General features: G+C 47.2%; 1 protein-coding gene across 3 annotated transcripts in view; it reads left to right on the top strand.

The window, feature by feature from the left end:
- The window catches only part of LOC146204659 (uncharacterized), a 99800-nt gene extending 84898 nt beyond the window's left edge, over nucleotides 1-14902 (top strand). For all 3 annotated transcript variants that reach the window (XM_084589351.1, XM_084589350.1, XM_084589353.1), the window contains exons 8-15: nucleotides 3411-3515; nucleotides 4346-4456; nucleotides 8313-8413; nucleotides 9246-9347; nucleotides 10172-10255; nucleotides 11863-11953; nucleotides 12614-12704; nucleotides 14561-14902. In XM_084589351.1, the coding sequence (XP_084445477.1) occupies nucleotides 3411-3515; nucleotides 4346-4456; nucleotides 8313-8413; nucleotides 9246-9347; nucleotides 10172-10255; nucleotides 11863-11953; nucleotides 12614-12704; nucleotides 14561-14585 (710 nt within the window). In that variant the 3' untranslated portion in view covers nucleotides 14586-14902. The remainder of the gene's footprint in view (nucleotides 1-3410; nucleotides 3516-4345; nucleotides 4457-8312; nucleotides 8414-9245; nucleotides 9348-10171; nucleotides 10256-11862; nucleotides 11954-12613; nucleotides 12705-14560) is intronic.
- The last annotated feature ends 431 nt before the right edge of the window (nucleotides 14903-15333 follow it).

Genomic DNA, 15333 nt, shown 5'->3' with positions numbered 1-15333 from the left:
GCCGTTGTACGAGACACTACGCTTCACTGCATTTTTGAGGGATGGAGACAGTAAGGCGCATACTGCTGTATCCAAGGCTCAGGTGTATGGTGCCATAACCATAGAGGACTGCACTAACAATGTTGCAAAGCGCCTCAGGACAGCCCTTCGGCAACTGCAGACACCACTTCCAGAGAGAAGCTGAAGGACCCCATGATACAGAAACTGCAGGCATACTATCAAATAGCGATAACCAACAACAAGGGCGATGTTCATGCTATGTACTGCAGCATCTGGGCATCGCATATACATTCATGCTGTAGCAATGGGGCTAGTAGCCACAGGTATTGCCCAGAGGGTGCTACATCATGGTGTAAGCACAGGCGAGCTAAAGCCCTTGAACAGCCGTCACCAGACCACACACCCCTCTTGACAAAAGCCCAAGAGAAGGCATTGCTGCTTACAGATAAAAACTCTGCAGAGAGTCTGAACAGCAATATTTGGTTGCTGTGTCCAAAAACAAGGTTAGCGTCTCGGACTGCTGTTGAAACTGCCACAGCCCTTGCGGTCTTGTGGTTCAACAGAGGACACACAAGCTTCGAGCGGGTCCTGGAAGAGCTTGGCATTCTTCTATCTATGGGACTCCTTGTGCTCAGTGACTCCAGTGATGGGACGCGCATCCAAAAGATGTCTACACAGCAGACTGTTGAGGCACGCGCTCACCGCCGAATGGAGGACGCTGCTCGCAAGGACCATGAAGGACTAACATATGGCGCTGGGGCGTTCTAGTGGTTGGGGATGATTGCTGTGCAGCCCATGACCCTCCATGCGAAATTTTGTGCAGTTTTGATCGCATTTTATTGAATACAGAACTCATCTCCACTACGCTGCTATTAATCTTTTCTTTTTGATCGAGGTTTCTCTGCTATTGAAAAGTGGTGTCGTTGTGGGTATGGAACCCATCCGTGGCCCTTGGATCTGGGTTGGTTATAAACTAATGGATTAGATTGTAGACTGATTGGTTATGAATTGGGCGGTGTCTCGAAGCGCTCGTTTCTTGCTTTGCTTATTGAGAGCCTTGTTTTCTGGTGAACCCAGTACCCCAGACTGCAGAGCGGAAAAGCACAGTCAGCGTGGTGTGGCAGCGCGGTGGGGGCCACCACAGCAGACTCAGCCCTACGGAGGGCCGCCTGACGGCGCCGCTGGGCCTTGGTTGTCTTGATTCTGCAGTTTCTGGCTACTGATATTGTTGACTGCTGCAGCAACTTCCATACCCTCTTCAGTCTGGCTCCCTCCCTCTCTCCTCCTCTCCCCTCCCACTGTCTCACCGTTTGTTTCGTCGCACACCCAGCCTTTCGCACACCGAGGGGGTTTGCTTTTAAGCCGTATATATTTTCTTTAACAATCATGGAAGCCCTAGCCATTAGGGAGGGTAGGACGAAAAGTCTTCTTGGCTTCGGGAGGTTTGGGTCATTGGCTCTTAAAACACATTCTTCTGTGTCTGGGTTGCAGCGAGTACCTGCTGTACTTCTCGAATGATGTCCGAGAGCATCAGCACTTGGGGCTGCGGTGATGATGGCATTAACCACCGCAGGTCTTTTCGGAAGACATTGTATGTTAAGTAGCTGGAGAAACAAATCACTGCCGAAATAACTCTCCTGTAATTGAGAGTAGATGCAAGCATGAAATTGGCCTATTACCTGGTCTTTCCTATGAGTTGGCTTCATTTCTCGACTTAAGCACTCTTCAAAACGATCTCGTTTGCTACAATACACGCTTAGTGGCTTCCTCGAAAATGCGGTGGCACACGCCGCGGCTGCCTTGTGAGGTGGAATGTCCACAATTACTTCATCCTTACTCGACCTTGGGCGGGCAAGACACCCCTTCTCTTGCCCTTATGGACTATACTCGGACCAGAATGAGGATATGTTTTTTCTCCTCATATGCACATTTGTGCACATTAATGCACCCGAAGACCTTTCTAGGCTCTTGGTGAAATTCTCGCATTAGTGAGATTTGTCCTCGAGATGTGTCTGGCACAGAGTGTTCTCGCACAGTTAATTGAAAACATTGTTTCCTAGAAACAAAATAACAAAAAACGTTCTCGTCAGAACACCCGCTATTTACAGCTGCACATACCCAGGCAAACAAAATGTGAATAACAGAATCGAACATGTTACGGTTTCGACTTATGCTGTTTGATGAGAGATCATGTTATAAAATGGTAGAAGCACCTTCTTGAGCTTTTCAATGCTCTTTCCTCATCAGTGTGAGGAAACAAAGCAAGGAATACTACATCAAGCTTAATGCAGAATCTGAGGGCAACACCAACAAACTTTGCGGGTTTAAAACTGCAGTTGGCCTTACAGCACTTGCCATTACAAAAACATGACAATAGCAAAAAAAAGCATGGCATCGTGAAATGACTGGTGAACCCTGCGTCTTGCTGGCCCGGAGCAGTCTCCGCCAATTGAAGGACCCGAAGAAGCTGGCTTATTTATTGCTTCCGCAATTATCAGCTGCTGTACATTTTACAATCTTTTGTCACCCAACAAACGGTAGTGACAGAAAATTCTGCGAGCACGTCCAACCAACTACCGGATAAAGCGAAATGCTCGAATTAGGAAAAACCTTGAGGTGTGGTTTGAACGTCCTTTGCAGTTCAAAGTTGGGGATAAAGTACTCCGCTGCTCGCACCCGCTAAGTGATGCCGCAAAGGGGTTTGCCGCCTTTCGCGGCTCACTTACATACAACCACAACTTGAAGCAGACAAACATTGCAAGGTTACAAGCAATTCAGAGGGGAACATTATGCTTCTTTCGGGAAATATTTGAGTGGGCAGCATGATCCTTTTTTTGTGTCTAGTCGGAAATGAGCGTCAGCATTCCTAGAAGCGGCCATCTATCAGTTAGCGCAAATCTTGATGTTTCTTTAAGGGAGCCCTCCCATCTCTTAGAAATTGTCGACATGTCAAATGAACCGAGGATCGCTTCTCTTCTCACGCTTCTATCTACACCTTCTCTGCGCCCAGCTTCTCGAACGCTTCGCCACCAAGCTCGTTATTTTTCCATCCGCGACGGCTTCCTTTACTGCCGAAATTACAGGCGCAGTGTTCCCCGCGCTCGCTGCTTTGGGATGTGTTAGGTACTTCAAGACTGACAGAATACAAATATTCGTAGCATGGGTATACGTCATGTCCAAGGCACAAAAAATTGGGGAACATTTAAGCTGCGCTTAAAGGATCCCTTCGGGAACCTCACTTGCGTACTACCCACGCTGTACTGCTTGCCTGTTCACTAATACCTTCCTTTCGAAAGGATCCCTTGTGGAACCTCACTTGCGTACTACCCACGCTGTACTGCTTGCCTGTTCACTAATACCTTCCTTTCGGTGAGAACTTAAATTTGAGCCTCTACGTATGCAAAATACAGGTCGTGTTGGCAGAGGACGAGGAGGGACAAAGGATTCTCCAGGAAAGTCGACCGACCGGGGAATGCCCGCAGGCATAGGACAGCCGGGCATCCAGGCCATGGCGGGTGAGTGAAAAGGGCGTAGACCCTGTCTCAATCATTTAGTCAACACTACCAATCAAATTATACGAATGCTTCGAGTTAACCATCGAAACTATGGCATTAGGGAGCGAGACTCACTGCAGCTGGCCAACGCATTCATTATCGCTAGCATTACCTACGGCACGCCATACCTTCCGCTTTACAAGCAGGAGCTCAATCAGAACACTCTTGTTAGAAAAGCAGTCAAGACAGCCCTGGGGCTTCCCCAATGCACGTCTACTAACCTTTGGCAGATCTTTGGTAGATCGCAGTCGACAGAGTATATTGCCATGCACTCCCTATTCGCCGGGTTATACTCATAACACCATTGAAGACTTGCATGAAGCACATTGCAATGCCCAAAATAATTGTCAACATTGTTATTGCGCTCATGCAGCTGCTCGCTGAGGCTTCGACAGGCCTGTGCTACACTCTCCTTATAGCATGAAAGAGGAAACAACAACACCTGTTTCGAACATATGCTGTTTTGGGGCGGTATGCTATGTTTAAGCTTGTTATCTCCAGTGGAGGTAAGGCACTTACAAGATACTTACAAGAGTATCGATCTGAGTGTTGATACTTTGAAATTTGTATGAGATATAGGCGTGTGCAATTTTAAACGTAATTTTCTCAAGAGGACGGCGACTTTTGCCTGCCGTCAGGCATGATCACCGAAACAGTTTTACTCTAATGAATGTATACTCAGAATTATTAGTGTTTACACTGAGCGCTGAGCTGAGGCTGAGCGCACAATAAAGGCTGCGTTTCTGTTCTGTATTAGAGCCGTCTGTATATTAAACTTGTGCAAACTACAGGTGGTGATGGCAGAGGAAAAAGAGGCCGTCCCCAAGGGGCGCAAATCTCCAGAGAAGTGGAAAGGGGAATTCCCGCAGGCGGTGAACAGCCGGGCCACCAGGCCATGGCGGGTGAGTGAAATGGGCGTAGACCCTGTTATATCTGGCTTTAAACCTGGAAGTGGGTAGAAGCAGCATCATGACTCGTGTAAAAACATCATAAAAATAAACACTCTCCGCTAAAATACAAAGTATAATTCTGGGCACAGTTGGGCACAGTTGGGTACAGTTTGGGGAAGTTGGGGCACGAGGTCCCATAGAACCCCGTTTCTGTGCAGGTCTGTATTTCAGTCGGGTCTTGGTTTGGTGTCGCAGCATCTTGTGCGTATGTTTAGGGTTAGCTGGCGCACATTTATGCGCTGCACAGTTCAAATTCTATGGTGATTTTGAATTTCTGTTCTTCTTGACACTGAGAAAATGCAAACATTTTGCTGAACGTGTGCATGAGACGTCTGCGTGTCCCACGGCGGCAAAGGTGATTTGAAATTGAATTCCAATATCAGTTAGGACTCAATCCTCCAGACCCCGCCGGGGTGGCGCAGTGCTTACGGCGCTCAACTACTGCGCCCAAGGATATTTTACAAGCCCCATTTTCTAGAAACCCTCACCTTAGCGTGAGCAAAAAATTTTTAATATGCTTCACGAGGAAGTAGTTGACAGGTGACGTGACACAGCACAGATTGGTCAATTAGTGCTCCATTTGGCAGAGACTGCCAGCCATGGTTTTTCCTTTGAGATAAAAGGGTGTTCTGGGTATGGAACCCATCCGTGGCCCTTGGATCATGATTTAGACACGCTTCCCCTAGACTATGCAGGCAGTTGGTACGGTTTGCTTCAAGGAAGATTTTGATCTGTTTTGCGGGCTCTTTCACATACTATATAACAGTTTTGGACCTCATATGCCTGGGTCCGCCTTGCGGCTGATGCCATCAGCCCAAGGGAAGGCATTGCTGCCAACATATAAGTGGCTTACAGATAAAAACTGTTGGCTCGTTGTGTTTGAGCCAAGACTCAAAACTCTGCAGAGAGTCTGAACAGCAAAATTTGGTTGCTGTGTCCAAAAACGAGGTTAGCGTCTCGGACTGCTGTTGAACTGCCACAGCCCTTGCGGTCTTGTGGTTCAACAGGGGACACACAAGCTTCGAGCCAGTCCTGGAAGAGCTTGGCATTCTTCTATCTGTGGGACTCCTTGTGCTCAGCGACTCCAGTGATGGGACGCGCATCCAAAAGATGTCTACACAGCAGACTGCTGAGGCACGCGCTCACCACCGAATGGAGGACGCTGTTCGCAAGGACCATGAAGGACTAACATATGGCGCTGGGGCGTTCTAGTGGTTGGGGATGATTGCTGTGCAGCCCATGACCCTCCATGCGAAATTTTGTGCAGTTTTGATCGCATTTTATTGAATACAGAACTCGTCTCCACTACGCTGCTATTAATCTTTTCTTTTTGATCGAGGTTTCTCTGCTATTGAATAGTGGTTCCATTTCAAGTTTGTGCGTCAGGGCATGATATGGAGTTAAGGGGAAATTTAAACCCATTCTCACAGGATGATATGCTGGATGAAGTACAGGCAATTTGCAAGTCATCAACGTAAAGTGAATACATAACAGACTCTGGGATTGCTTTCCTGGGCGGCAATCACATCTAGCGGGAGACATAGTGCTGTATGTGTTCCTGATGCAAAGGATCCCTTTGGGAGTCCAATGCTGCAATGATTCTCTCATGGAGTGCTTTAATGAGGTGCCCAATAGAGGTTACAGTCCGGTGTGATCGTACATAGGACAGTGACCGTCCACCCAGAAGGAGCGGGTATCGAGTCATTCGTTTCCTTGTAAAAGCCATAGCAACACTCTTTTCTGGTGAGAGGCAAAAAGCCCGGGGAGCCAGGTACATTGAGATGTGCATTAACGCTCCATTTGGCAGAGACTGACGACGCCGCTGGGCTTTGGTTGTCTTGATTGTGCAGTTTCTTGGCTACTGATATTGTTGGCTGCTGACTCAGCCCTACGGAGGGCCGCCTGACGGCGCCGCTGGGCCTTGGTTGTCTTGATTGTGCAGTTTCTGGCTACTGATATTGTTGACTGCTGCAGCAACTTCCATACCCTCTTCAGTCTGGCTCCCTCCCTCTCTCCTCCTCTCCCCTCCCACTGTCTCACCGTTTGTTTCGTCGCACACCCAGCCTTTCGCACACCGAGGGGGTTTGCTTTTAAGCCGTATATATTTTCTTTATTGGCCCTAGCCATTAGGGAGGGTAGGACGAAAAGTCTTCTTGGCTTCAGCAGGTTTGGGTCATTGGCTCTTAAAACACATTCTTCTGTGTCTGGGTTGCAGCGAGTACCTGCTGTACTTCTCGAATGATGTCCGAGAGCATCAGCACTTGGGGCTGCGGTGATGATGGCATTAACCGCCGCAGGTCTTTTCGGAAGACATCGTATGTTAAGTAGCTGGAGAAACAAATCGCTGCCGAAATAACTCTCCTGTAATTGAGAGTAGATGCAAGCATGAAATTGGCCTATTACCTGGTCTTTCCTGGGAGTTGGCTTCATTTTTCGACTTAAGCACTCTTCAAAACGATCTCGTTTGCTACAATACACGCTTAGTGGCTTCCTCGAAAATGCGGCGGCACACGCCGCGGCTGCCTTGTGAGGTGGAATGTCCACAATTACTACATCCTTACTCGACCTTGGGTGGGCAAGACACCCCTTCTCTTGCCCTTATGGACTATACTCGGACCAGAATCAGGATATGGTTTTTCTCCTCATATGCACATTTGTGCACATTCATGCACCCGAAGACCTTTCTAGGCTCTTGGTGAAATTCTCGCATTAGTGAGATTTGTCCGCGAGATGTGTCTGGCACAGAGTGTTGTCGCACAGTTAATTGAAAACATTGTTTCTTAGAAACAAAATAACAAGAAACGTTCTCGTCAAAACACCCGCTATTTACAGCTGCGCATACCCAGGCAAACAAAATGTGAATAACAGAATCGAACATGTTACGGTTTTGACTTATGCTGTTTGATGCGAGATCATGTTATAAAATGGTAGAAGCACCTTCTTGAGCTTTCCAATGCTCTTTCCTCATCAGTGTGAGTAAACAAAGCAAGGAATACTACATCAAGCTTAATGCAGAATCTGTGGGCAACACCAACAAACTTTGCGGGTTTAAAACTGCAGTTGGCCTTACAGCACTTGCCATTACAAAAACAAGAGAATAGCAAAAAAAAAAAGAAAGCATGGCCGAAAGATCGTGAAATGACCGGCGAACCCTGCGTCTTGCTGGCCCGGAGCTGTCTCCGCCAATTCACCCAACAAACGGTAGTGACAGAAAATTCTGCGAGCACGTCCAACCAACTATGGGATAAAGCGAAATGCTCGAATTAGGAAAAACTTTGAGGTGTGGTTTGAACGTCCTTTGCAGTTCGAAGTTGAGGATAAAGTACTCCGCCGCTCGCACCCGCTAAGTGATGCCGCAAAAGGGTTTGCCGCCTCTCTCGCTCCTTGGACTGTCCTTTCGCGGAAATGAGCGTCAGCATTCCTAGAAGCAGCCATCTATCAATTAGCGCAAATGAACCAAGGATCGCTTCTCTTCTCACGCTTCTATATACACCTTCTCTGTGCCACCTTCTGCCGCCAAGCTCGTTATTTTTCCATCCGCGACGGCATCCTTTACAGCCGAAATTACAGGCGCAGTGTTCCCGCGCTCGCTGCTTTGGGATGTGTTAGGTAGCATGGGTATACGAAGAACTTTGACAAAATTCTTCATGTCCAAGGCACAAAAAATTGGGGAACATTTAAGCTGCGCTTAAAGGATCCCTTGTGGAACCTCACTTGCGTACTACCCACGCTGTACTGGTTGCCTGTTCACTAATACCTTCCTTTCGGTGAGAACTTAAATTTGAGCCTCTACGTATGCAAAATACAGGTCGTGTTGGCAGAGGACGAGGAGGGACAAAGGATTCTCCAGGAAAGTCGGCCGACCGGGGAATGCCCGCAGGCATAGGACAGCCGGGCATCCAGGCCATGGTGGGTGAGTGAAAAGGGCGTAGACCCTGTCTCAATCATTTAGTCAACACTACCGATCAAATTATACGAATGCTTCAACGAGTTAAACATCGAAACTACGGCGTTAGGGAGCGAGACGCACTGCAGCTGGTCAACGCCTTCATTATCGCTCGCATTACCTACGGCATGCCATACCTTCCGCTTTACAAGCAGGAGCTCACCAGAACACTCTTGTTAGAAAAGCAGTCAAGACAGCCCTAGGGCTTCCCCAATGCATGTCTACTAACCTTTGGCAGATCTTTGGTAGATCGCAGTCGACAGAGTATATTGCCATGCACTCCCTATTCGCCGGGTTATACTCATAACACCATTGAAGACTTGCATGAAGCACATTGCAATGCCCAAAATAATTGTCAGCATTGTTATTGCGCTCGTGTAGCTGCTCGCTGAGGCTTCGACAGGCCTGTGCTACACTCTCCTTATAGCATGAAAGAGGAAACAACAACACCTGTTTCGAACATATGCTGCTTGGGGCTGTATGCTATATTTAAGCTTGTTATCTCCAGTGGAGGTGAGGTACTTACAAGATACTTACAAGAGTATCGATCTGAGTGTTGCTACTTTGAAATTTGTAGATATAGGCGTGTGCAATTTTAAACGTAATTTTCTCAAGAGGACGGCGACTTTTGCCTGCTGTCAGGCATGATCACCGAAACCGTTTTACTCTAATAAATGTATACTCAGAATAATTAGTGTTTACACTGAGCGCTGAGCTGAGGCTGAGCGCACAATAAAGGCTGCGTTTCTGTTCTGTATTAGAGCCGTCTGTATATTAAACTTGTGCAAACTACAGGTCGTGATGGCAGAGGAAAAGGAGGCCGTCCCCGATGGGCGCAAATCTCCAGAGAAGTGGAAAAGGCAGGCGTTGAACAGCCGGGCCACCAGGCCATGGCGGGTGAGTGAAATGGGCGTAGACCCTGTTATATCTGGCTTTAAACCTGGAAGTGGGTAGAAGCAGCATCATGACTCGTATTCGTCATGCGATTCTTTTGTCGACATGCCAAATGAACCAAGGCAAGAGCCTTGGATCGCTTCTCTTCTTGCGCTTCTATCTAACCTTCTCTGCGCCCAGCTTCTCGATCGCTTCACCGCCAAGCTCGTTATTTTTCCATCCGCGACGGCATGCTTTACCGCAGAAATTACCTTTCCGACGGACGCAATTTGAACTTAGGCATAGTGTCCTCCGCGCTTGCTGCTTTAGGATGTAAGTGACTGCACGCGCAGTATTCCAAAGCTTGAGCAGATTCGCTCTACATTACAGCAGTTCATAGCCTCCGCAGAACCGAACGTGATGTGAAAGTCGCCGCCTTCGTTTCGGTGTGAAGTGGCTCATTCTGTGTGCACCACATATATAATTCAAAATCCACAAAATGAATGCGCTGGCACCCAGCATGCCGCATCGCTCAATCATGAATTTTCATGCATGTATACTTTTCGTCGTTGCAACTCACGAGTGCCTCGCGGCACGCATGTTTACAGGCCAGCTTGCAATCTAGTGATTTTCAACGATACAGTCAGTAAGGTATACGAAGAACTTCGACAAAATCCTTCATGTACAAAGGCCAAGGCACAAAAAATTGGGGAACATTTAAGCTGTGCTTAAAGGATGCCTTGTGGAACCTCACTTGCATACTACCCACGCTGTACTGCTTGCCTATTCACTAATACCTTCCTTTCGGTGAGAACTTAAATTTGAGCCTCTACATATGCAAACTACAGGTCTTGCTGTCTGAGGACAAGGAGGGACAAAGGACAGGGGAATGCCCGCAGGCACAATACAGCCGGGCATCCAGGACATGGCGGGTGAGTGAAAAGGGTGTAGACCCTGTCTCAATCATTTAGTCAACACTACCGATCAAATTATACGAATGCTTCAACATCGAAACTACGGCATTAGGGAGCGAGACTCACTGCAGCTGGTCAACGCATCCATTATCGCCTGCATTACCTATGGCACGCCATACCTTCCGCTTCGTAAGCAGCTCAACCCCGGGGAGCCAGGTACATTGAGATGTGCAACGCTCCATTTGGCAGAGACTGCCAACCATGGTTTTTCCTTTCGGGTGGAAGGGTGTTGTGGGTATGGAACCCATCCGTGGCCCTTGGATCATAATTTAGACACTCTTCCCTTGGACTATGCAGGCAGTTGCTATGGTTTGCTTCAAGGATGATTTCGATCTGTTTTGCTGGCTCTTTCACATACTGTAACAGTGCTTGGCGCCTTAACCGCTGTGTGCTCGTCGGCAAATTTGTATGCACATAGCCAACTTACGCCAGGAGCATAAAGCCCAGTTCTCAAATATGCCTTCAAGTTGATTGCTGTTGGCTGTTTCAGCAAAACATGATGTTCATTGCGTTAATATCTCGCAGTCGACAGAGTATATTGCCATGCACTCCCTTTTCGCCGGGTTATACGACTCCACGAGACCACATGACATGGCCTAGCCCAGGTTAGAACGGCGGAACTTAGTTTTATAATTTCTTGGGGCAGCTCGCGAAGCCTTTCACCGCCCTTGTGAATATTGGGCTCCTGGGTGAGGGGATGCTTTAAAATACTAGAAGGAATGACTACGAGCTCATAGCCAACACTAGTCCTCCCGATTAGCTTTCCTTTCAAATATTATAGGTCCTTATCAGGCTTGTTGTGTTCCGGGTCATCCCACCCAACTCCATGGTTTCGCCCTCTGGGACCTCTTCCTTTGGGCTCAGCACAGAAATTTTAGGGTATTCTATGTTCCTTTGATGAGGAAAAGGCATTCGACGTGGTTAGTCATCTTGACCTTTTCCAAGTCCTGGAGGCAGCTGGTATAGACTGATTTCCAGCGCATGGTAAGAGTTCTGTATGCCAGCCCAGTTTCAGCCGCCACTGTGTTCGGTAGTATCGATGTGGGCCATGGAGTTCGGCAGGAATGTGCTCTATCTCCTGCTCTCTACGTGCTCGCGTTTGAACCTCTTACAAAGGCTCTCTCGGGATAGTTGGATAGCTGATTTTCCTTTACCGCCAGCTACTATCTTTGCCTATGCAGACGATCTAATCATTGTCGTCATGACCAGACCACGACCAGGACGAATCGTTTTGTTGAACCGTCTGAACTCTGGTTGAATGAATGCAACAAAGATTATGCAATTATGAAAGTTAACAGCCTCTGCAATGACATGGGTCAATTCTGGGCAACAAGATCGCCCCTACGTGGAGGATTATGCAAAACAGGTCTTATGTAGTGGTAGGATGCAACCCTGACACCGGCCTTTGTAAGGCACATGCCATTTTCGCACGTGATAGTTAGGACAGTATACCCTAGCACACAATGTAAGGCTTGCGATTTCGGCAGTTTTATATAATATAGCTTTAAAGATCAAGTTCTTGTAAGATCGATTTTGACAACATTGACTTCCTTTCTCTCTTGCAGTCTGGGTGTCTTTCTTGGAAGCCAATGTTGGAAGATTTGAGTCTGCACTGGCGTCGTCAACTCAGCGGATTCCAAGCCGGCTACGACAGAGGTGAGAACATGCAGTTACCAGCAAATATGGGCAGGAATAAAAAGGGAAACTGACACAAAGCAAATATCATCTTTTATAGCTCCAGTGCAGACATAGAAGTGCAAAATGTTTCCGCATGTTAAGCCTAGGTAGACAGGATAGGCTGTGACCATCAGTACAGTCAGAGCTGGAACAGCAACAGGTGGAACAGCCCTATGGGGTAAACATTATAGAGTACCCACCGGTAGATAGGGCACTAAGTGCCAAGACAACGCCTGGAGCTGCTTAGAACCAGAAATTAGAATCACCAGTCCCTCCTCGTTTATTTCGATTGGCTAACCTTTTCTTATTTAACAACCCTCATTTTTCAACTCCCGTTAAGGTCGCTGCAGTATACAGTTGCCTCCACGTATTCCATTCCCTTACGAATGCCGCGAGGGCTATCGGACGGTGGCAACAGCGGCGTTGCATCTTTGCATGCTTCGAGGACAAAGGGCAAAAAGCGCAAAGAAATAATTTCGTGACTAAGCAGTGTATCAAATGCAGAGATGTTTTTCGTCAATATTTGGAAGCGTGGAGCCTCTCAAAAGTACAAATTTCAGTACAAATGAGCCCCTAGTTGATGAGGGAGAATTTTCTGGTCGAGATAATAAATGCTCTTGGTTCCTTTCTCTCGTGCAGTCTGGGTGTCTTTCTTGGAAGCCAATGTTGGAAGATTTGAGTCTGCACTGGCGTCGTCAACTCAGCGGATTCCAAGCCGGCTACGACAGAGGTGAGAACATGCAGTTACCAGCAAAAGGGAAACTGACGCAAAGCAAATATCATCTTTTATAGCTCCAGTGCAGACATAGAAGTGCAAAATGTTTCCGCATGTTAAGCTTAGGTAGACAGGATAGGCTGTGACCATCAGTGCAGTCATAGCTGGAACAGCAACAGGTGGAACAGCCCTATGGGGTAAGCATTATAGAGTACCCACCGGTAGATAGGGCACTAAGTGCCAAGACAACGCCTGGAGCTGCTTAGAACAAGAAATTAGAATCGCCAGTCCCTCCTCACTTATTTCGATCGGCTAACCTTTTCTTTATTAACAACCCTAATTTTTCAACTCCCACTGGGCCTTAGGGCCATAAATAACATTTTTCATAATGTTATTTATGGAATTGGCCACCTATAGGTGCATAAGACTTATGCTAAATGTGACCCTAAATGGTTAGACACTGTGCCAAGTACGGTTTAGTGACACGTTTGCTACAAAAACATGTGCGTAGTATGTCAGAGGACTGTTTTTCTGCTTTTAGGTTAACGACTGTCTTTTCGGGCAACCGAGCTTTACGTGCTATGCGTAAAGTCTGGGCATTCAATGAATGCGTGCAAGCAATTTATCAGGACGGGTTGTTCGGCTGTCGCCAGATGCTGAATTCTCATTCGCTTCAGCGGAGGGTAAACCTATAGCATCTGGATAATATCTTCGTCACATCAATGGTTACACACAGGAGGCTCCGGGTGGGTATGTGTCGAGGCCAATTAAGATTAATGACCAGAAGAAGAGCAGGCACGGCGTAAACCTAGGAGACGCAACCTTGTCTACACGGGCATGAGTACGGGAAAGTGTTACCGCAAATATATGGACGAGGACAATGGAGGTGTTCTTTCTTGATGAAGGAATGTACAATCGTCAATGCGTAGGATAGGGTGCTCACGTGAGTTGTAGAATCTGCGGTGCATTGTGAACTGATGAAGGCACGTGGGTCAAATGGCGTGTGGGATTCAAGCTTCAACACAGTGTATGTATTGTAATATTTCTCGCCTTTGACGAACGCATCGGAGTAGACGTGCTGCTTGGTGGGCGGCTGTACGGACTATGTGGTCTGTAGGAAGCAAGGTAGCAGCCAATACAAAGCGAACGCATCTTGGATAGCAACCCGCTTAGCACAGAAGGAAAATGGAGGTTACGCGAATTGAAACCTAGACATCCAAGTGTAGGGTTCTATATGGACAGTAAACTGCTGTCACCTTACAGCCCTGGATGGTAGCATTCGCGAAGAGACTGTGCCGCATAATATGGGTTTGGTCAACGAAGATCGGTATAGGGTCGATAAAGTTTGGTAAAGTTCGTGCAGGAAGGAATAGTATGGCGGTGAGTGTATGTGCGATTGATCATAAGTACATTGCGCCAGTGCAGAGCAGCCACCTTAAGGCTACGAGTATCACCATCACTGCTGCACCAGCTCATCTAGTGTGTGGAGCTGAGCATTCTCTTCATGTGCCACAATCCATATTATGTGGAGAGCGAAAGTGATGGTTCTCATAGCCTCTCGACTGACTGAGTCCTGATGATCTCACTGAGTGATCTTTATATGCTGGAACGGCTCATGGTGAATGAGGCACTGTTGTAGATCCACGTTCACACAATGTGCGAATTGGGGGTGAGCGTTACCGGGCTTGAAAACAATGCGCCTGATCAAGGCAATGTTTGCATCCCCTGCACATGGCCCTTTTTTCGACAGGTGGATTGACTACACCCGAAATTTAACTTTCCACTATTCTTAAACTGAAGTACCGATTGTTGACACTTTCATAACTGTGGCATCAGAGCTCAAAGTCAGCATCTTTCTTCTTTTTTTTCAGGCTGAAACAGCTCAGCGGCTGTTAAAAATAATAGAACTGAAAAAAGCCTTTGCGGAAAAGCTACACCAAGTTCTACGTGAGACGCAGGATCGGATCCAAAGGTCGTGAGCCACCGAAGAGGCCAAGATGACCAGAAGATGACCATCATAGCTACATTCCCTTTCCATCTTCAGGAAGGGCTCCATTTTTTTCTAATCATGCACATGCCCAAAGCCTTTTTTTGTTTGCTTTAAGCAAGCAAATCTGTTTGCATATTAAAATTGTGAGACTGGCAACTCTGTCCTCATATTAAATAATAATGATTTCACAAATATGGCAGGAAAATAAAATGGGAAAGTTCTAGTAAGGCCTTATATATAATCGCATATTGAAGCAAAAGCTTACTGCGCCGTGGATTACCCCAGGTCAACCCAGGAGTGCCAGTGTCATGAGCCAGAGGTCAGTGTGGCTATATAGCTTAACCAAGGGACCACCTAGGTTGTACCACCACTTGATATTCACCCTTGATCTTTCAGGGCAGATACAGCCCTACGTATTCCCTCTTGTATTTTGCGGATTCTTCAACTCTATAGTCTTGACAATTCTTGCTTTGTCGGCAAGCTTAATACATCTTACATTTGCCATCAACTCCATAAAAAGCACCTTTTTTGGGGAGAAAATATTTGCGATTCAGTGAATTTGTATGTTGTGAGACTGGCGTCTCACAGCGTCTCGTTCATGTCGCGTTTTTGCTGCTCCGCAACCCTGCCAGCGGTGTTCTCCGCGCTGCGCAA

The sequence above is a fragment of the Amblyomma maculatum genome, chromosome 1 (genome assembly GCF_055883805.1).
Source record: "Amblyomma maculatum isolate TAMU_Amacu chromosome 1, ASM5588380v1, whole genome shotgun sequence".
Taxonomy (NCBI): Eukaryota; Metazoa; Arthropoda; class Arachnida; order Ixodida; family Ixodidae; genus Amblyomma; species Amblyomma maculatum.
Note: the sequence above shows the minus strand (reverse complement) of the source record. Positions and strands in the feature narration are given on the sequence as shown.